The sequence below is a fragment of the Kryptolebias marmoratus genome, linkage group LG24, assembly GCF_001649575.2.
Source record: "Kryptolebias marmoratus isolate JLee-2015 linkage group LG24, ASM164957v2, whole genome shotgun sequence".
Classification (NCBI taxonomy): Eukaryota; Metazoa; Chordata; class Actinopteri; order Cyprinodontiformes; family Rivulidae; genus Kryptolebias; species Kryptolebias marmoratus.
This window is the reverse complement of record NC_051453.1, coordinates 11,689,845-11,713,545: the sequence shown is the minus strand read 5'-3', so window position 1 is coordinate 11,713,545 and position 23,701 is coordinate 11,689,845. Positions and strand designations below refer to the sequence as shown.

The following is a 23,701-nucleotide window of genomic DNA, read 5'->3' as shown; positions in this document are numbered from 1 at the left end:
ACTGAGTGACCTGTGGGTCTTTAAGCAGCCTTGTCACTCTCCCTTAATGAAGTCGATGAATAAATGATTTGAGGCAATGTGGATGAGAAGTCTGATCTTCCCGTCAGCTTGTCTCCATGGGGTTACCAATAACCTCAGGGGAGTCCTCCTCCTTTTCCTCCTACCCATCTCCCCCTCTATCTTTTAAACTCTCATGTTTTTGCAAATATTCCCTCTCTTCCTTTCTTCTCTTCAAACATTCACCTCTCTTCCAACACCCTCCACCTCTGCCTGCTCTCTCCACATCCCTGTTCTCTCGCCATCTGTGATCCTAATCTCCTCTAAAACATCTTTTCCTCGACTGTGGGAGTTGGCACAAAGTGAAGGCCACCATCCGACACTTACTGACGCATCCAGTCATAAACAACTGGTGGGTGTCGGCACACTGGCGGCCCTCCAGTTTCAGACACGTTTTTTTGACAGGTCACTTTTTTATGATCTCCGATTGTTATTTTCCCTGTTATTGTTTTTCATCCCCCTGACTTCAGATGGGGGTAAAAGTGCAACTCTCTAAGTTCAGGAAATTTTACTCTCTGGGTCCGAAAACAAAGATGACAGTAATAAAAAGGAGAACCAATTGCTTTTTCATTTCATTGCCACTGGGAAATCAGGCAGACAGAGTAATAAAGGTGCTATAATAATAAAGTTTAAGAAAAAAAGGGCCTTTGGCTTTTCATCCCCTAAGCAAACCACAAGCAGTAGCCACTGTGGACAGTACAGTTGATCAGGGTCATCCACATTACTAAAGAAGAGGTAAAAAAAACTGTGGATAAAAGGACATAAAAAATATGATATCTTTACAGGAAACCTTATGCTTCATTAATGTTTACAAAGATAAAATGTATTATGTCCCTCTCATGTTTCATGTTTACATTTTTATGCAAAACAGACATGGCAGATGTAGATAACTCTGCATTATTGCACAATTGAGAGTATGAACATTAAACTAAATAATCCAATCCAATGGTTAATGTGTTCTTTTTCTACCCCAAGAATACAGTAAAGTTGCAGATTTTGTTACATTAGATTAAACTGATAAAAAAACAAGAGGAAAAAAATAACCAGCAGCAACAGAAAAGGAAGGGAAAATTATAAATAGCTCAAATGTTATGCTAATTTTTCTGTAATACACTGGGTGATTAACAGAACTCTGCAGCATGTGATAAAAGAAAGTAGCAAAATGAAAGCAAATATCTGGCCAGGGCATACTCAAATTTTATCTACTTAATAGCAAGTATAAACTAGATAAAGAAGTAAGTAGTGTGTAAAATCTGCCTCACAAAACAACACATTTTTAGAAACTACATTAATAGTTAGCTCCCAAATGTAAAGCCTGAAACATTAGGACTGTCACCCCAATTTTATATGTTGTTACTGTGTTGTAATGTATGTGGAAATCAATACATGTGTATTGTGTTATATATTTTAGTAATGTGTTTTTCACACAAATGAAAACTATTTAAAAAGTTCCAAACTTTCAAAACATGTGAGATTAACAAAAAACAAGCAAACTATTTCACAAGAGTGTGCACAATTCCATGAGATATTGCAAAATCTTAGAAGAGAATGTGTAGAGCAGGGGTGTAAAACTCCAGGTCTCAAGCCTACAAAATTGTCAAGTGTTTTTTAACGTCAAAAGAATCAGAATAAAAATGTTTTTAAGTTTAAACATTTTCTACTGTTGACTTAAAATCAAAGAAGTTTGTCAAAAAGCCATAACATTTTGTTTGTGGACTTCAATGGTGTCCAAAAAATATAAACCTCAGGTGGGTGGCTAAAATTCTCATTTTGAAAAAATGTTAATTATATGAAACAGTTGTCATATTTTTAAAAGCACATAAAAAGGGGAATTGAGATTGTACAACTCATTCTAAGTAGCCATATGCAAGAAATAGTAATCTGAAATAAGTTTGTTGACAAAAAATTGAATTAACGTATATTTTATGACATACCATTGAAATATTGTTTCATCTTGTAAGATTTAATCTGGTCAACTGGTGCAGATTTATTGTACAAATAAAATGAAGATGCATCAAATCATTGCCCAGTCATCTATAACTGAACTAAGTCATTAGGCTAACAACGGTTCACTCTTGTAATGAGAAGATCATGTTGAGATTTAGTTGAAGGCAAAACACAATTTTCAAGTAGGCAATGTTGGCTCTAAATTGCTCTCTAAAGGTGATGTCTGCCAATTCTGCTTAACCAGAGTAAGTTTTTTTTTTCTCCCTTTTTTTCTAAAAATGCATAATTCAATGCTGGGCTTGGTTGTATTGCTCATTACAGTGGCACACAGAGCAGCTATCTCCACATGAACATCCAAGTTAATGGGCCACAATAAAGACACCACTGTCTTCATTTTATGGCTCAGTTTTCTAATGGCCTACTTGGCTTTCTTGAATGTTGTCTCACAGGAGTCATCTGGGTCTTTTTAAGATATCCAATATTCTCAGCACACTCTTTGCTCTTGGCTCGCATCTCTCTTCATTCATTCTTCCACTCTGACTTATTCCTGTCCCCCTCCTCTTCCACTCGTAACAGCTACAGGCAGCCTGCAGTAGCCCAGGGCCTTTTTCCTGTGCCGTTGGTTTCATTAGTGGGGCCCAGATGCTTTGCTGCTTACAAAATTATGAAGGGCCAAAGCCAACCGCCTCCAGATGGGACCCATCTATATTCAGATGAGCTGTTTCCTCACAGTCAGAGCAATCTCACCCTGATGTCCTACAGTGTTGTCAACAAACTTGCTGACAAACACAAACACGAGCAAGTACAAACAGATGCACACATTGACAGAGGAAGCCATGTGCACATGTCGTGCACACACTCAGAGCCACCCAGGCAAAAGAAAACACGCTCGCACACGCACTCAGGTGGCGTTTCTCTCTTTATGAACACAATAGCTTTTATGGTGTTTTGAAGTTTGTGCTGTCAGCTTGAGCTTTTATCTTGCATTGTGAAATGGACAGAAGTTCAGGGGTAATTCTTGGAGCAATTTTGCAAATGGTTTGAAAGAGATCTTTAAACATCAACACTGCAACCAGCCTGTCCAACAATACACACGCTGCAGTCAGCGTGAAAAAAAAATAAATATATATATATATATAAAAAACAAAAACTCTGAAATATCTCACTTCTGATAGCTACATTCTGATAGCATATTTCTTCACTAAAGAAACTTTGAACACTTGCTTCCCACCTAATAAATAGTTGTCTGATCATAATTTTATGCACAAACAGATGCCAACAACATAAAAACAAAGTAATAAAAGCCCAGGTGCAAAACTCAATTTTCCTTGCTATTGTATGGAATATTTACCATAAAAGAGACAAATAACTTCCTATCAGATTCTAGGGTGGGGAGGGTAAATAATGATCATTATATCAATATGTCAAAATTGTACCTCTTATTATTTACCCTACATGTTTTCCTCAGCTGCAATAGTAAATGACATTTAAGAAGAAAGGAGACAACACCCAATTCAGTTATATACACACAGTATGTGCAACACAACCATGGAAGTGTTGAGATGAAAAAGCACACAATGAAAGTGCATATTTAAATATGTGGAAAATATATTAGAGGAAAATGTTCAAATACAATCAAGCTAAGACAAAGGATTGACTCAGAGTTAATGGAGATTGCATATGTGTTTGCAGATGATGGGATCTAGCCCCGCAGAATGAGTGAGTTGATGTAACAACAAGAGGAGAATGAGAATGGCACTGAGGAGAGGAAAATGCAGTTAGGGAACGAGAAAGATTTCTTCAAGAACTCATTATCAAAAGGAGAGAAGAGAATGATTCAGGCACTGATATTGGCTTTCCTGAAGCAACTGTGAAACAAACTCAACAGCAGTGTTGACTCTGCATTGGAACTCACAGTCAGCCACATTTATTTCATAAATTTTGAGGGCTCTCGTTGACACAACACATCCCCTCACACCTCACTGAAACCTAACGCTTTTCTAACACCATCCCCGTAAAACAAGCTTTAAACCTGATTTAAGTGGTTAACTGTGTGTGATCGAACATTTTTCTCAGCACAGAGCATGTAAAGCACACAAACACTCCCATAGGCATTGGCACTAAGATAAAATTCTGTCTTCGGCGCAATGCAATCCTACCGAGTGTCCTAATATATCCCATAAACATCTGACACCATGGCTTTGTGGAATTTCTAAGATATCCACAAGGTTTTAGCTGGAGTTAGAGGGCGAGTGCACAAGCTCCTGCTGTGAGATGTTTGAAACTTATTAAGTACAATCACTCAAAAACAAACAAAAAAAAACATCTCAAAGTATTCTAGACATCGCATAATAATAGCAACTCTACATGTAAAATAAATGCAACTTGGACCTAGAAACTTTACGACATAAAATCAATCAAGGACAAGCTGTTGAAGAACATGTTTGGCGTCACACTGGGCTTACTACAACAAAATATTTTGCAGAGTTCATGAGATCGGGTTTCCTGAACAAGGCAGGGTCAAGGTGAGGTCTTCCGCCTGCAATACTAACAGCAGCAGTGGCTTACAGTACAGTAATCAGGGGGCTGTTGGCTGCAGAAAAACTGCAACGCCTCACCTAGTTCATTATAAGATGACACAACCAATTTGTACCTCTGCCTACTGCAATCTACCAAATCTCCCTTGACAAAAGCATTTAGATTAGAGCGCTTTCAGAGAGGGCCATGCTGACATGCGTACCCAGCCTGTAAAAAAGGAAATGAAGTGGCTTTTTAATTCTCCTCCAGGCAAACATAAAACTGTCCAGGTAAGTCATTTTGTGGGTTGAATGGAGAGTCAGAGGCATGGTGCCTCTCTGTCGTAATACACTAAAAATTCCCTTATAAAACTCGTGTGATGCTCATGCACAGAAGCACAAAACTCTCACGTGCATCTTTATCATCCAAAAGATTATTAATCTATTTGCTACATTTTGTCCCATTATTTCCCCACCACATAATCCTCTTTCACTACCTCTGGCAGCATACTAATGAGTTTCTGTGAACAAGAGAAATGCACAAGCTGTTGACTGCTGTGGTTGGAGCTACTCTCTTAGACTCATTCTCTATTCGTTTCTGCTTCCCAATTTGTGTTTTACCTAAAAAGAATACAGACTACCAGATGGCACAGAGAAGAGAAAGAAGAGAAAAGTAGTGTTTTATAAAAAAAAAAAAAAAAGAACAGCTCTTTGGAATCTCATTCCTTTTAAAATACAACTAGAGAAAGGTGAGAAAGGAAGAAATTGCAGAAAGAAAGTGAGCAGAACACCGGATTTGTCTAAGAGTCATGAAAACACATTACAGAAATACTAAAAAAAAGGCAGTCTCTGCTGTCTTGTACAGATTCATAGATCAGTCAGTTCCTTCTTAGAGAACAAGCCACTGATAAATAATTAGGTGTCTCACTTCTGTGACTTGTTTTTATTAAAAGATCACATCCATCTCCTTTATCATATGCAATGTTGACTGAGAGGGGAATATCATATGTACCATTTCTCTTTTTTTAATCTTGGTATCTTATATAAAAACTCATGAAGTGTCAGGTAATTGCTACAGTTTCCACTCCATAGTGGCTGTGAGAGCAAAGAGACAGCACTGCAACATAGTCTCTGTTTTAATTTGTCTCAGACATCCTCTCTGAGACAGAAGCCTGAGGCACAGTGTACTGTAGGTGCAATAAAAATTATGTTACAATAGAACTGAAAATGAAGCTTTTAAACTGAGAAACATGGATGTGAAATGACAGCAAAGCTACTCTGGTCTTGTGAAGAACACTCTAGATAGAACTGAGTCATTTCTTCACCTAAGTATGACCAAATGGAGATGAAGAAAAAAAAAGGGAGACATTAAAGAGGCAGAATGTACTGAATATGAACACAAATTGGTTTTTGTATAAATTAAGAGCTATAGGTAGCAAAACAGCCAAATCAGACATGATATATAGTACTTGTGACTAACAGTTTTTGTTATTTCATTCTGGGGAACGTAATGACTACATTATTAGGATCTTTTTTGTTTCATCATATCTATGCAGAGATTAGCCATTCTTGTTTATGCCTGCTTTATGATTCTGGACAGAGGATAGAGTGGTAAAGGTGAGGACAGGGGGCCACAAATGTTTTCAAACAGCAGCTTGTGGGTCGCTTGATGTTTTTGCGATGCGGCTCTGTTTGGAAATCAGCCGTTAGTCTCGGTTTTATTGCTCAAATTAACCGAGCCGGTCCTTGTCCTGTTTGCCCTTAATTAACAAGCGTTCAATTCCCCCATTAATTAGCGCAAGCTATTAGCTATTTTACATCACTCTTCATTTGTCGACAATTAAAATGTCTATTATTAAAAGGCATGGCACATGGTTAATTGTGCAAGTGGCTCAGCGGCAGGCAAGAAGAGAACCGAGATGTGTGCTAAAACCGTCTGAGGAGTCTGCGAGGTCTGCTGTAGTTATCATACAACCTTTACATTCTGTCTGTCTTCAATTTGCTGCCTGACACTCTGTCCCCCAGAGAGGAACCATCTCCCTCTACCATTATCACACACTGCCTGTGTTCAAACTCAAATGGCCCCGCTCAGCAATGCAGCAGTAAGAGGACGGGTGGTGTGTGGTACTGGATAAGAGGTTTCTTTATGAGGCTGACAAGTGCAATTTCCTTCATCCTGCAGGTGCTATGGGTAAAAAACATACATAAGCAGGTTCAGTACATCTTTTGTACTGAAGAGTTTCTCTGTAATTTAATTTGTGTCTTTCTGTACATTTAATATAAAAATATGGCTGCTTTCATTACATATTCCACTAGTTATTAACACCAGAAAAGCACAAATTGCAGTTTTTCATGAAGAAGTAGACAGGAAGATTCAGTAAGAAGAATAAATAAAGCAAAATTGACTAAAGGAGAAAAGGTCAAGAAAGAAAATAATGGGCATTAGTGAATTTAGCAACAAATACACAGGAACAGGACATAACTAAATGAATATAAAGGATGGAAAAATAAAGTAGTAGAGGTATCCTCCTGTTTAATTTTTTCCTCACCCTTTGTTTCACGTCTCTTTACCCCTTACCCTGCACCTGAACCTAACAGGTGGCAAGAGGAGAACCGCTGATTGACAGAACAATTACTGCAAACATGCACCTTCATGGCGAGGCAGACATTTCCAAATAGAATTTCACTTTGCTGTTGCATCACGCGCTTACAGGAGAAATTTCAGAAGAAATGCAAAAGCTAGATTGAATGATTGTATGTCTATGTGTCAGACCACTGTTTGAGCACAAATGCTTGAAAAAGTTTTATGTTTTATTTGTTGTCTTCGATAATAAAAAAGGAAAAAACGTTTACCCTTGATCAAGGTTGGCTGGTTCTAACTATAAAGGCAATATCTGGCAACCAATTTTCCCCAACTCTGACTGTTCATCCGTCAGCTCAGTTAGAGGTGAAGCTATTTTTATCCACACACCAACTGACTGAAAAAGAAGTGGAAAGTTAATTAAAGGAGACACTTCAAATCATAAGGTTTATAACAAATATTACATCATAAATCTAATGGAGATGATGTAAAGACACATTTTATATTGTCAAATTTTAATAAACAAATTTTAAAATAACTGTTAGTTGCAGCCAATTACACAAAATAATGTCATGCAGCACTTTTTCTTTTACTGCACATGGATGGTACACGCAGTCAGTCTCTTGCAACCATGATGGCTGTTACCCCACTTCATGGATTTCGGGCCTCCAACAGCTGCATTACACCACGCTTGCTGACTTTCTAATTATCTTATCTTGGAAAATAAGGATGCTGAGCAATTCTTTGCTCTAGCAGTCTAACAACAAGCAGACCACAGGGAGTGTGGTTGGCACTTACTGTCACCAAGGGGGCTGTTGTGTTCGACAGACTAGTACAAGAAAATATGGTTCACTCTCCTTCCTCTGACTCATAAGCACTCACACTCTTTTTCACTCTGAATGTTAAGTCAATTCCCAGTTCCTCATGTGAATTGGTATTTTTGGAAGTCACAATGAATAATGAATATGATACTAATGTCTGTGTGAAGAAACAGCTTCGCGAGAACCCAGCTGTTTCTTTGCTCGAAAATTAATTTTGCTATTCCACCGCAAGAAAAACATAAAATCTTTTCAGTTACAAACTTGTGACAAGTCGATTGTTAGTTTATTGCTAATCCCAGAAAGCAATTTGTGTTTTGTAATTCTTTATTCATCAAATATGTAACCTGTAGTGCTGAAATGTGATATGATGCAAGTTTCTGTTCCTCTGGTGTCTTCTTGCCAGAGGAGTCATGAAGAAAGGAATTGGGGGGAAAAGGGGCATAGATAGAGGGATAAAGGCTAGATCATTCCACCTGTAGCACTGAATGTCCTGCTGGACTGTAATCTGCCAGTTGTCTGTCTATGAGATGCCCAGCCAGACTCTGCAGCCTCCAGCACCAAATGATGCTGCGGCCTCAGGACATAAGGCACCTGCACAAGGAGATAAAGGCTTCAACTTCTTAGCTAAAACTGACCATTCTTTTGATAAAAACATACATGGGGTAGTGGGCACTGGGAAAAAATCTTTTGCTGCTCTCTCTCGCTAGTTCTCTCCTCCGTGTCTACCTGTCTTGGTAATCTCTGTCTTGTATTTTGTGTTTTTTCCTCCTCCAGCCCCTATGTCTGTCTTGATGTCTCTACTTTTCTCTCTCCTCGTGCTTTCTTCATCCTATCCTGTGTGAGTTTGGAGCAGACAGGTGAGGCTCTCCACTCTGCCTTTTTATTTATTCCATATCTGTAACTGTCAGGAAGAAGATTGCTACTTTAGGAGCTGTCTGTGCTTTGTTGTGCTCATGGAAAGTCAAATAGAGGAGGTTGTGTTAAAAGCATCTTGACCACTTTGTGGGGACACAAACAATGACAGTTGCAGTCTTGAAAGCCCCAAACAGTTAAAAATGGCTTTACAAGTGCATGAGACGTGATGACTCTCAGATGAGATGCTGCTAAAATGAGCTGTTAAAACAGGCAAATAAAGTCAGGTGTCAGCAATGGTACTTCTTACTACATTTGTTACCAAGACATTTATTTATGGGACCTTATTAACTAACTATAAACTAGATGCTATACAAAGCATTGTTTACTGATTAACAACTCAGATATCTGAGATTGTGTCACATCAAAAGTCATTCAGAAAGTGGCATTTACATTATGACACTTTTTTGCCTTTTTACTGTGAAAATAGTTGTGCCAATCTCAAACTATGGCACACACAACAGCTGCAACTGAAGAACAAAGACTCAAAAATGAGAGAGCTAAGAGGTCGAGTTAAGCTGCATCATATGTTGCACTGTGCAATATTGTAGACAGGAGTTCATCTTCCCTGTTTACGGTGTCGTGACCATTGTCTCTTCTCATTAGCCTGCGACCAGCACGCTACGCTACGGTTGGTGCAGGCAGCGGGCTAGCAGACGCACACAGCTCAGGGTGGCAGATGCCTGGCGTTTCCGCCGATGCCCTCCATCAACCGATGACAGATGTCAGGGCTCCTCTTGGATGGCAACACTTCATCACGCTACCTCTGTTCTCCGCCCCGCTGCATACACCAGCCTGCTTGGCAGACACCGCACCCAACCTCACTGCACCATCCCCTTTCCCTCCTGCTCCACCTATTCATTCACACATGCACATTTCTGCATCCATCAGTCAAGCGTTATTACATCAGACAGCCATCACACTCACAACCAAAGGATCACATGCTAATGCACCCAGATGCATCCAATAAGGAAATCTGCAGTTTCCGTCTGTGTGTTAGGGAATGTGTGTGTTGAGTTCTGGCCAAATACAAAACCCTTTTCCAAGTTGGAGGAAGTTATTTAAACACTTTCAGGATTCTTTAAATATGTGGATTAAACTATCGAAGATGGAAAAAAAAAAACTTTACGGAATTGATGTACACAACATATCAGAAAAAGATGTACTGTTATCACCACCTGCTTACCATTGTGGTCTGCTGGTAGACTTCACTACAGGAGACATGCCATCTCTGTACAGGCTCTTGGTCTTTGAGAAGTTCACCACGTTGAAAATGACCCTCTGAAAAACAAGCACACACACACATTTAATAGAAATCTCAAACTGCATGTGTCAAAAAGACATTATAGAAAATGTTTGAAAACCTGCTAAAAAGGTAAACAAGAAATTTGTTACCACAAAAATGCACAAGGTCTTTTTTCATATTCAACCTTGATCTAGAAACATGTGCTTTGCTTTCAGCTGGTTTTAACTTGTGTTATTTGGTTTTAGCTGAAAAATATAAGCCGTGAACTGTTGGAGGTACTGGATAGAAGTTGTCACTGCCATCATAAATACAACCAATGGCGCACAGAATCTTGACACATAAAGATTACAAGTCAGAAATATAGCAGCTTTAATGCCCCACAGATTACCCATGTTGTGGTAACAAAGTTCGCGATAAAAGGCATCATCTCAGAGGAGTGCCAGCCTTTAATCTGAGAAGACATTATGGTTCTCCCCATAGGGATGCCGCCTGGACAGAAAACATTAAGCCTTGCCTGGAGCGCAAAGGACAAGCCATGGAGTCTGGCTATCCACCTCCTCTGGTCTAAAGGTTTCGTATGGCTAGAATTTTCTGGAACAGATCCTCCATACTTCCTTCCTTCCACCTTTAGTATGATAGGATCAGGATGAGTGTAGAAATGTGGGGAGAGAAATGAATCAATTTATAGTTTTTTTTATTTAAAAAAAAGCCAAAGAAATGGCAATGGTAATACTGCGGTGGTGTAAATGAATCCTATTGATGGGGCATATCAAATTACCAACTAAGTCCAGGTGGTGGAAGTTAACTGGGTGCCACTGAAATCCTATTACAGAATCCCCACCTTCCTCTCCCTCCTTCTTCTTTCTCCTCCCCCTCATCCATTTCTGTTTTTTTTTTCTCCCGCCTGGCTTCAGAGGAATGGGGATTGCGGATTGTGGCAGGCTGATTCAGACTTAGGTAAAATGACATCTAACTGATGTTGAGACTGGCAGCAGGCTCCTGTAGCAGGGAGATAAGACCATTGCTGTTGGCATTTCAATTACACTTTACTGCCCCGCACATCTGTTGCGAGAGCTACTTTTCAGCCTTTTCCCCTCAGGCAAATACAGCCTCGCTCTGACTCCACTGGCTTTCTTTGACTGCACAGCCTCTTTCCTCATTCTTTATCCACAACAAATTCAGATTGTCTTCCTCCTTAGATTCACTCTGCCCACTGTTTGTAATCTATTTGTTCGGCCTGTTTAACTCAGAGGGAGCTAAGTCCTGACAGATGACAGAAGCACAAGCAAAAGGAAGAAAAACAGGACTGAATCACAGGCACAATAATACAAAAAACTAGGTAAGAAACAGTCAAGCAGGGAAAGCGGTGGTTTAGCAATGAATAAAGAAACAGTGGCAGAGATAGAGACAAACAGTCAAGAAAATAATTGCCAAATAAAGATAAATGAGAATGGGGGAAAGTTATTTTGGGTAGGAGCATAAAGTAAATGGAGTTCTTCTGTCTGAGGACAAACGTTGAGGACAGAAGCAAGTGGACTGGTAAGTAGGAAGGGAATAACAAGACACACAGACATCTCCCATGGTGGCGCTCTGATTTAATTGAAGCTAAACAGATTAAAAAGAATAACAGGAACTTTGCGAGGCTTAAAAGCAAGGTAGGGGAGCCCTGGGCCAGTTACAAACCAACATTACTCTTTAGTGAGTGCATCAGACATGATTGAGGACTATTTTTATTCTCCTTTTAACTGTAGTTCCTGTTAAATTTAACCTATAACGTGACTGTTTTCTGCAGGTTTTTGATCTGCAAAAACTGTCAACACTTTTAATGAATGTGGCGTCACTGAGATATAATGCAGTATATTCCATGTCTATGCTGAAAATTTAAAAGAGCTTTTAGACAGCAACCCATTGTTAAACAGTAAGTATACAAATAACAGTTCTTCAAAACTGAGTAACCTGTATTTCTCTCCGGGTAAATTTCAGTCACTCAGCACAAACTCAACTCTACTGTGATGTTATGAGGAAAGATTTACAAAAGGCTGGAAGGATCAGTGAAATTTTAATATTTCTTTCTGAATGAAAGTGAGTTTGATTTTTCATTTTCCTATCATACAGCACAAAAATCAATCTTGTGGTTTTGTTTGACAGAAATTTCTACAAAATTAGCACCTTTGTTATTATATGCTGTGTCTTTAATTCTTTAACCTTGTTTTTCCTTTTTTTTTCATTGTTGGGAGAATGTTTCCATCAGTATGATCATGATACTTCATGGGATTCCCCAAAGCTTTTTTTTTGCTCTCACTCAAACAGTCTCTTTATTTCTGGGTCTGCCTTGCTTTTCTTCAAAACTGTTCATGTGCAATCCAGGGGGTAATTCTCATGGAGATGTCATGCCAAGGGTACTAAGACTGTGTTCTCTTTCAGAGCAAATTTCAGCCATCTCAAATATCTACACATTTTCAAATAGGTTCAGCCAAATTTTTATAAAATGGGTCTTTACACCACATTACGTTTGCATCAGATAGTTACACAAATAGTTATGCAGTCCTTAACTGCCTAATGTAAAGCTTGGCTCCTCCATGACAAGTCAAAACATAGAAACTAAAATTATGTTTTTATGTGGTAACAGACTATTTTAGTTCATACAAATATGTTTTTTTAAGAAATCACAACATTTTAGAGATTACAACAGAAAATAGGCTTATACAAAGAACAAACATTCAGCAAACAGTTGGTAATTAGCACTTCATGTATACATTTTGTGTGTATAATTGTCTGCCTTGTTTAGCTTTCTTTCTCTCAAACAGAAAAAAGGCACAAACTAAAAAATTTAAAGCACTAAAATCAAATGAACTGCTCCAGGGTCAATTGTCCAGATCGTTAAAACCTTCGAACAACCAGTAATAATTTAAAAGACATCCCACGTGTATGAGTGAAGTGAGCTACCCCAGAAGATTTAATTAGAGTGGTAGTAGTTAAAAGAGATTAACATCCATGCTGTCTTCACTGTCATGTTAACAGAAAATGTCAAAATCCTGAGTTACTCCCCCCCACCTGTTCCCCAGCACACTGGAACAGGCATCTCTGTGGCATCACAACATATATGCACAAATACTATTGCCACACTTTGCAAATGATAACAGGTATCTTTAAGCACTGAATAAAATCATAAAATTTTACCAAATGGCAGTTCAAAGAAATATGCATCAGTGAGTAGAAACAAATTTGGCATGAAGATAGTTTAACACCATTTGAACCATCTTTAGCTTGTAGCATCTTACAATATGCTAAATCTAAATTAACCTTAGAGATGAAGTAAGCAAGATTTTCAGTCTCCTGTGGCATAAAATAATTACCATGAATCTGGATCTAAGTATTGATGTAGCCAATCAAAACAGATATTCCACAAAATACTTAATATATGAAGTTAAAACACACACATAGACATATACATACACACCAATATATATATAAAGCAAAAAAAAAAAAAACACCCAGCTTGCCCTATTTTTTCCATATGGGTGATTCCACTTCAGTTCAAGCTCAGGTTCTCTACCATAGGCCTTGTAACTTGTGGGTTCTGCAAAGTATCTTAGCTGTTCCTAGGAGTGAGCTCTTCTGGACAGACATCTCTGCGGTTCTTCCTGGGATCTGATAGAGCCACTTCTCCAGTTTGGGGGTCATAGAATGGAGTGCTCTGTTGGCCACTGGCACCACTAAGGTTTTGACTCTCCAGAACTTCTCCATTTCCTCTTTCTGGTCTTGGTATTTCTCGAGCTTCTCATATTCCTTCTTCCTGATGTTACATGGAACACCACTTGGTTATGGCGTTCCATGTACTCTTTGCCTGCCTGTATCTTACATCCCATTGTTATGTGATGGACAGTCTCATGGGCATCTTTGTATAGTCTGCATCTTGGGTCCTGTCTGGTATGGTAGACCTCAGCCTCATTTGCTCTTGTGCTTCCATGATTAGTGTATCTGTGCCGTCCTTCAGTCCAGCCCTTTCTAGCCACTGGTAGAATTTGTTGATGTCAACCATTTTCTCAATCTGCCAGTGGTACATGCTGTGCAGGGGCTTATCTTTCCATGATGGTTCCTCTTTCTCTTCTTCCACATTGAGTTTCTGGTGCCTTTTTTTCTTGGCTGAAAAATGGTGGAAAGAGTATCCGGGAACAGTATCTGGGAGTCCTATTCATAAGGGATGGCAGAATGGAGTGGAAGATGAATCAATGGATTTGGGCCTTGTCCATAATAATGAGGGAATTGCTCCAGTGTGTCCTGGTGAAGAAGAAGCTGAGCCAAAAGCCAAAGCTCTCAATTTACTGGTCTGTCTACAATCCAACCCTCACCTATGCTCATGAAATATGGATCATGGCCAAAAGAACAAGATTAGACATACAAGCAGCTGAAAAGGGCTTCCTTTTAGGGTGGCCGGGCTCAGCCTTAGAGAAACAATGAGGTGCTAGTCATCTGAGGAAGATTGGGGGTAGAGCTGTTGCTCCTCCACATTGAAAGGAGTCAGTTGAGGTGATATGGACACCTGATTAGAATACTTCAAAGAATTACCCAAATCTTTCCAGGGAGATCAAACGATATATACTTTCTGACCTGGGAACACATCACTATCCCCCAGAAGAAGCTGAAGAATGTTGTTAGGAATAAGGATCTCTGAGCACAAAAGATTTGAAGATCAGGGAATTAAACCCCTTGGCTTTGGATATGCTTATCTGTGTATGGTTGCTGCTTATATAGAGTGTTAATGATAAAAAAGTGCTGTATAGATGTGTGTTAGTGCTTTGTAAAATCAAGATTAGATTAAAATGTTAAATAAAACTATAGACCATTTAACAGCCTTTTTTGTCATCAACCACAGAAACATGCTGTCCATGGACTAAAAACATGATTAGGTATCAGTCGATTTTTGATCATCACTAAACTGCAGTTCACTGATTCACCTTCACAGAGCTCTGTCTATAGCCATCAGAGACAGACAGGCTGATGGTTGCTGGCAGCTCTACTTTTCTTCTTTTATTGTCTTTGATCAGTGTGATCACTGACACACAATGTGCCAATTACTTGGACTAGGGACTACCACCACAAAAAACACTATAAGTACTCAAGCACAGACATAAATCTAAACACTATGTAGTAAACTTCAATATTGTTACTGTCAATAAGATTCATACACAAAGAATATAACCCAGACAGTTTAAAAATATATATATATATTTGAGAAACAGTAAATTCATTCAGCAAGACTCTTCTGAATAGGTTCTTCATGTTCTGATTTGAGAAAAATGATTTTATGAATAGTAAAATTTTACTATATGTATGTCAACGAAATTTATATCTAAAGTGATCACAATCAAATGGTAAATATATATTAGAGAGGAGCAGCACAGTGGGGCTGTCGCCTCACAGTGGGAAGGTCATAGGACCACTTCCTGGTCTTTATGTGTGGAGTTTACATGTTCTGTTAAAAAATGGAAGTGCTTATTAATTCTGCAAAGAACAGGAAGATTTGGTCTTAGTAGACCACCCTTTAGAATCACAATATTTGTTGAAGCCCTGGTTAGGCAGGGCAGCTCAGGTGTGGCTAACCTCCTTTAAAGAGCGGTGAGAGTGAGGAAGGTTACAAGACAATAATAGGTGGGGACAACAATACAATAGGCCAAAACAGAAAGAAAGTTTAAGCCACTGTGTGAGAGGACAGAGGTCAGAGACTTGTACATACTGCATGTTTGCATGTCAAGGAGATAGTGTACAGGTATATCTCCACTGGGAGTTCATGCATGACCTTGATGAAAACTGTTATATATTACTTGACAGACTGTTCACAAAGTTGCATGGTGACAATGTCACCTAGTGCAAAGAAATGTCAGTAATGTTAAAATACAAACACATAACCCCTACACCCAACTATTTCCTTTCTCTGTTTCTTTGCCTCTGCTTTTTTCCCCTAGTTTGCTAGGAGAGACGTCAGGTCCCTCGTGAACAATGTCAACTCAAGGTGCTGACAAAAAAGAAAGAGGAAAAGGAAGGCGAGATTCTTTAAACACATTAAAGGTACACAAATACAGAGACAGAAACAAAAACCACACCCTTCTCAATCAGCTATGTTACACACACACAGAAGTAAACTGACAAAAACAACAATAATATTCCAAAAATAGTTTTGGTTTGTTTGTACTTTTTTGTGATGAATGGTGGAACAGTGAGCTAATATGCAGGGAAGTTGTGAGATACCTTGCTATTGATCCTGGGGGCCACAAGTCCTAGAAGCAGCCTTTTAAATGTCAGCTTTTAATTTCCTTCTCCCTCCTTCAGTGAAAAAGATTTATTCAAAGCAGTGCTGGTTGTGGAGATATCTGATAGCATGGTGACAGTCTTTTAAAGAGCTTTTGTTTGGTTTAGTCATTCATGGCTTCTTGTATCAGGCTCTTTTGTTCAACAAGAGGAGGAGGAAGTTTCTGCATTGGACACTGAGTTGAAAGGCAGTCTCCCACTTCCATTGTAAGACGATGGTCAGCTGGAACTTCTTTAATTAGGGCTTCTCTCTACAGAGTGACAGCAGTGGCCAATAACCTCCAGACGCTGATGGAGGTCACACACAGAGCCACACACACACACATGGATATACACAACAATATATGCAAACATAAACTCTGTAGACAGCAAAATGGTAAAACAACAACCTAGTATAATAAACACCCACAGCACACATAATGTTCTCACTGTGAAAAGCCAGAGATAAATATTTCCTCACCTCTACAGAAGCCTTGATTGCTCTTATTTAATTACCAAGCCAAATACTGCACATGCTACAAACAGAACATGGCACTGTAATAAGACCACACATTTATGTTGTGATTCTTTTTTTAATGAGTGTCACTATGCATGTGTTCATTTGGGGTCGATACGTGTAGAATGTGTCATGGTTAGATAACCACAGATTGCCAGATATGTAGAGACTTTATGTCCATTTAATTGACAAGGCATTTGGTCAGTTCATTCTTAATAGGGCCCTATTTTCTCTGAAGATGTAGTCTCCCTATTATTACCACCCTGCCAACGCCTCCCAGTAGAACCATGGGCCAAGTATGAAAAGTATTCTGTGTTCAACTGAGACTATACTGCTTATTTCCTTGCTTTCCAATTTGTTTTAATTCTCTCTTGTAAAAAACTAAAGAGAAAAATGTGATTTTAGAAACTTATTAAAGGACTTCTGTTCTATGCTTCATAAACAGTCATAATATCCAAACATGACAATATTTTGTACCCAAAATTTTGTACTGCAGTAGTTTGAGTAATCTGCTTTGAAGCTGGTCTCACTCTGACTAGGTGTTATCTCAGCTACCCTGAGAAAATTCAATGCTATGAGCAAATTCTTCTGCAAGTAAGACATTGAATACTGATATAAGCTCTACAGAGAGGTACTTTAAAAATCAAAATTATTCCTTTAATAGTTATTACATTATAGCCTTTAAATGGGATTGCTAAAGGAAAATTGTGTACCATGTCTGCTTTTTGTATGTTGTTTTCATGGTAGATTTGAATCTTAATATTGTAATGCCAGGAGAAAATAAGATTCATCAATGTATGAACATATGAAGAACAAAATTTTAATAGTGTAGGCTCACTAATCTTGTACTCCACTAAAACATAGTGAAGCACTTTTGAAGGTATGAGCTATAAACTTGTGAGCTTGTTCCAGCCAGTCCACATCCACTCCCTCAGCTGTGTAACTGCCACTGCCACATGCACTCAGTGAAGGTTGAGCAGAGTGGCTGTAAAATCCAAGTGCTGCACTTCTCCTCTTCTCTACTTCTCTCTTCACATTTATCTTCCCACCTTCCTTTTTCCCTTTTCCGTCTGCTTTAAACATGGAAGAGTTAATTTGCTCATTTTGTAGTCAGCATCTCATTCTATTTATCTTTCCTCTGGTGTTTTTTCCCCCCTCCTATCTATCCCACCCCCACCCCTTTCTTTCAGGCAGGGCTGTGCTGTCAGGCCCTTCCAGAGCACTGGGGTTGTCAGGAGTGATGGATGACTATCAACCTTCTGCTGTCTTCCACTACGCTCCTGGGAGATTTACAGGCTCGCTGACTACCAGGCATGAAAACCAATCTCTCTTTCTCATTCTTCCCACCCTTCTTCCATCCATGCCTGCCTCACTTCTTCCATCTCACACTCTCATTTTCAACATCCTCTCTGTTACAAAAAAAAAATATCATTCAAACTGAAGAGATGTGTGCAAAACAACATTGAAATTTGTGTGTGGACAGAAGAAGGCAATTGCTCCTCTCTAAGGTTATTGTGAATGTGTCAGAAGAGAATAACGCATTCAGGATGATACGCCTGGTCTTTGACAGCTATCTTCCCCATCTTCATCTTCTCCATTGCTTCCAGCTCCCTCAAAAACTTGCAACAAATAGATCCATCCACTTTCCTCTTGCTGTTAGTAATTACAGCACTGGAGAAAGGTGTCGGGCTAATTGCCATCTCAAAATAGTAATTGCTTTATTATCGCTACCATTTTTGGTAATGATCATTCAAAGGCATTATGTTAATGCAATTAAATGCCTTCATTGTTAGTCGTGCTTGCACTAACTGAAGACAGTAATTCTGAATCTAGATCCTTGAATAAAGTTGACTCTTTTTTGAAACTTCTTTTATCTGCTGCAGGCAAAAGGCTACAGGTTGTTTTGTAACTAATATTTTTTCCAGCATACAAACAAAAACAACCTACGACAAATCACTTCAACTACAGCTTTCATATATTTAGACTGAAAAATGCATCACATTTCATGTCTTGAATGACATCAAACCAAGGTCATAGAAAAAAAAAAGAAAATATTTATCTATTCTTTGTCTGTTTTAATTATATTATGTTCAGAGTCACTAGGAGCCCATCTCAGTCAACATTGGGCAAATGGCAGAGTACACCCTGGGCAAAACTTGACCCTACTATGAAGATAAAATAAAATCATATCAACTAAATATTTTTGCCCAAAGGCTCAAACCAAATGACACAAAATTCTGACGAATAAACACTGTATTTAATACAAACTTCATAACAATTTCTGATAGTCACCACCGCTCAAAAGCTGTCTAGGGAGGTACCTCGTATTTGCATTCATTTGCAAATCCTGCTAAGGAACCACGCTGGCAGAATAAATATGAGCTTTAATATGCACGCAATGCTGACGCTGCTCTTAAAAAAATGTAATAAACGTAAATGACATGTAAATGTTATTTAGATTGCTATTTAATAGCATGCAAAGCAGTGCTATGTCTCAACTTATCAAATATTTGTGCCTGCCTGTCTGGTTGTAGGTGTACAAGTGTGAATCCATCTATGTGTGTGATCTTCACTCCTTGATGGTCCCTGGTCTTATCAGTCAATGTACAAACACATGCAGTGTTTTCATTGACATTCTGTGGGCTCGTTACATTTAGGTCACATCTCAGGAGGAAAGTCTGAAGAGAGTTTTTTCCTCTGTGCTTAGAGAACATAGTGTGATGTCTGATATTTGTTTATATGTGCCTTCATAGCTGTTTACCAGTTACAGTAAATCTGCAGCTTCAGGTCTACAAGCTTTATGTATTCATAGGAATCTGATTTTTTTTAGTCAAACATGACACAATACAAAAAAATAAAAAATACCAAAACTCAAATACAGAAAAAGAGGTGTTTTAAAAAGAGCAAAGAAAGTCTGTCTGATCTGTCCCCAAATATATAATCTGTAGTTAAAAGTGTATAGAAAAATATAATGTCAAAACTAAATTCTGCTGCCTACGTCCCACGCCCACACTCTTGTAATATCAGGCATCAAAGCAAATATATTATGACTGTTTTTTGCAGATTCTCCATTAATTAGAAAAAGTACCCCCCTTGGTCAGGAGCCACACTACTGCCAGACACCACAGGGCAAAAAATGAGTCATTTTGAAATGAATAATGGATTTGTGTCTGTAGGGAGAGTAGTGTGTGAGTCTGTGTGAGTCTGTCAGTGTCAACAGTGTGACTGTGTGAACCCCACACTGAGTCTATAAATGAACCCTTGCTGGTCATTTCACTCTGCCTCGTCAGCCCATTACTCCACCACATGTGCACTCTTTTCTAAGTCATTTCACTGCTGCATGTGAATATGCAGATCTGACATTGCAGAGAGCAGAGTGGAGAAATAAAATCATAAATAAACAGGAGCTTTGGGGGTTTTCCAGCACAGTAACTGCTGACATTTGACCTTAGGCAGCCTGTGGAGGGCAAGGATGATAAATCTGCCCTTCTCCGTCCAACAGCTGTTCACACATCAACAGCAAAGGTTCCAATTAAAACAGTGAAGTGGCGGCATCTTTATCGCTGCTGACACTTCAGAGGCACATGTGTCACTTCAGGCCTGGATGAGCTGATGAAGGAGACTTGGTAAAGAGAGAGGAGGTGGGGAGGTTAATGAGAGACCCTTACTACTGGCAGCTCATATTCTCACTTTTTTGTGTGTGGCTTCCACAGGCCTTCATTTGGAAATGCTCTGATAAAACACATTCAGACTAATTTGAAGGCTTGCTGAAAACAGAGAACAAAACTGAGGTCAAAGGTGGTGTGTGAGTGTGTGTGCATGTCTCTGTTTTCACAGCAGCAGCATGACTGGGAGAGGATGGAGGCTGAAGGACACAGAAGCTCATTTTTGACAGCTGTGCTGTATCAGCAGGAAGTGATGTCATAGGTCAGTGTTGAGAATTGGCGAGGGCATTCACCTTACAGCCCTGTGAGAAAAACAGTGCTGTTGAAACTGCATTCAGTCTAAATGTTGTGAATAACAGATCCACCAATAGACAATCATCTACTTTCTACAAATTTGCACAAAATGCCAGAGTGTTATATGCAATCTGTTTTAGATGTGATGCACCTCATGAAAACAGATAGCACCTCTTCGTCTGTATAAATCAGAGTACTTCTACCTTTGAAAATCTGCACAGCATTACTTTAGATTAGTGATAGAATATTAGAAACATTTTACTTTTAAGAAACAGAGATAGGACAACATCTAAACATTTAACATAAACAGTCTTTTACCCTACTGAGATATAAGTTCTAATGTCAAAAATCTTCATTTTAGAATAAAGATACGGTCACCCCCATAGAAGACAAGAAATTACTGAATGGTTTTATATAAACAATAATTATATGTGTCAATGTGATAAATCACAACTTCTTTTCAATAAGCACTGGGCTCTCTCCACAACAACAGCCTGGATCTCTCAGTAATTTCTGAACAGTAGCTCAGATTATGCAGTATACTACCTGAAAGTAAACAGAGTTTCTGAAAGATGTGGTGCCCAACAGTGTGCGTGTGACCTGTTTTTGTCACATTATCAATAAAATGGGTGAGCTATGGCAGCACTCCAACTACCTGTCAGAAGTTTTATCTCTTATGATATGAGTGAGATCTGTCTTCTTCAAAAAGCCTGCCAAAAAGAGAAAATGGGTGAGCTTTATCATTATGAAATAGAGATTGTAGGTCAAGGATCCACCTAAAGCTATGAGCAGTAAATGGAATGCCAAATTTTGAAGATGCAAAGATCAATGCAAGCAACAATAGGCTCAAATGGCAAAAAATAGGCAAAAATGGCAAAAATGATGACCGCTACATGAATAGATTAACATCATTGGAATAAAAAAGAAAGAAGCTGAAATCAAGAATATTCAGAGGGATTTTTGTTTATTAACAGAGGTGTCAAAGAGTGCCAGGACAAAAGGTACAACAAGATGTTCTGGGGACAAAGGATTACAGCTCTGTCGACAGAGCAGAGAGAAAGGCCAGGAAAATGTTTTCCTAATATGTAATAGGTTTGTGCTCCTTGTTGCAACTAAAGAACAGAGCCACCAAAAGATTTAAAAGTGGAAAACTAGAAAGGAATATAGCAGAAGACTACCACAAAACACCAGTGGCCAGCCAAAATTGCTAAGGAAGACAACCAACGATGTCATGAAGAGCTGAAGTACAGAATGATTCCTTGACAACAAAAAAGTGGTGAACCACTTAAAAATACTTGCCTCTCAACATCAAAGAAGCTCTTTTTAGGTAAGAACAAAGCTCAGAAGGACATGAAACAACACCAGAACATAAATGTATCCAATCCTGGTTAATAGAGCAAGTATTAGAAGACAAAACAGGTAAACTTGAACAACATCTGGATTGGCACCATTTAAAAATGGAGACAACACAAAAACAAATCTTCGCTATTAAACCTATCAACGTATGTGGGTTAGATGAACATACGATTTTACAAAAGTTTTTTTCTCCAAGAAAATTTGTTCAAACTTGACACATCCATCCATCCATCCATCCATCCATCCATCTTCTTCTGTGGTTTTTTGTCAGACTGAAAACAGCTACTCTGTGTCTTGTCAACAAATTATAAACAAAAAAAAAATCATCAAAATGGTCCATATAGTGTCATTGACCACTTTGACCATGCAAAAAGATGGAAGGGTGGGAGAATGAACAATGGTTGAGCCTTCTCATAGTTCAGGAGAACAGAACTGTCACTATTTCTATTAAAAAAGCATCATCACTCCATGACACTGAGAGAGGAGTAAAGAAAAAGAAAGACAAAAATGTTTCCAATGTCTATTGAATGGGTGATGGAAATAATGTGAGAACTAACTTTTGAAACATCATGCATTACAAAATGTGATGGTTTTTCTCCAGTTGACTGATTATAGTCTGATAGGCATGGAAAACACCACACCCATCATCGATTGGCAGCAAAACAGATCAATAAGCAACACTAGCACACATGGCAGATAGACTAATACAGATCAAAATAATACAGCATGCTGCATACTTGAAAAACCAAATGCATTTTAGAGGTGAAGAAATTAATTTTCATTTAATTAATTAAAAATCTCAGAATTATGGCACTAATTACACACTAGCAGTGGGATTTTTAGCATATACTGTAGAATAAAAAGATTGTAAAGTGTGAGCTGTGTTAGAGCTGCTTGAATAAAAAAGGAGGGGTTTCATATTAAGTACACTTTGATCTGTGTTTTGCTTAAGTTTACCTTGATCTATAAGCCATCAAAACCATATGCAAGTGGTAATACATCCTAATAACTAAATAATTAATTAGTCAGTATATAAGTTATTGAAGTACTTACAACTTTTCACAATAGTACATCAACCAATATCTACCTTGAGTAGTTGGACACTGAAGTCAAACAACAGCCTTTTTGATGTTGGACTGTGTGTTTGGGTCAAGCTCAAAATTGTCAGCTTAGTTTGTGGGGCTATACAGAACACCCAGTGAAGCTCTAAATCTGTGAGAATTGATGTAAGTTACCCAGTCCCCTCTAAAGCCTTGGTAGGAATGGGATTCTGAGGACCGAGGCCACAGAGTTCACCCCTGAGCCCCAAGAAGAAAAGGTGGTCTGAAAAGAGCAGTTGAGAAATGGACCTTGGCTTGATTAAATGGTCACTGAGTCGGAAAGCTGCTCTGATGTGATCTGTGACCTCGTACTGCCCTAGAAAAAAAATCTTTTTAAAGAAATGATTAAATGAAAGCACCTTTAAAAGGAGTCTAGAGGGACCGCAGTGAAGCGGATGAAC

At 38.7% G+C, this 23,701-nt stretch overlaps 1 protein-coding gene across 2 annotated transcripts in view; it reads right to left on the bottom strand.

Annotated features, from left to right (window-relative positions):
• The window catches only part of agbl4 (ATP/GTP binding protein-like 4), a 251,446-nt gene that overhangs the window by 150,419 nt on the left and 77,326 nt on the right, over positions 1 to 23,701 (bottom strand). For both annotated transcript variants that reach the window (XR_001808379.3, XM_017407166.3), the window contains exon 4: positions 10,021 to 10,115. Coding sequence is in view for 1 of the 2 variants with exons in the window: in XM_017407166.3 (XP_017262655.2) it covers positions 10,021 to 10,115 (95 nt within the window). In the remaining variant the exon portion in view is untranslated. The remainder of the gene's footprint in view (positions 1 to 10,020; positions 10,116 to 23,701) is intronic.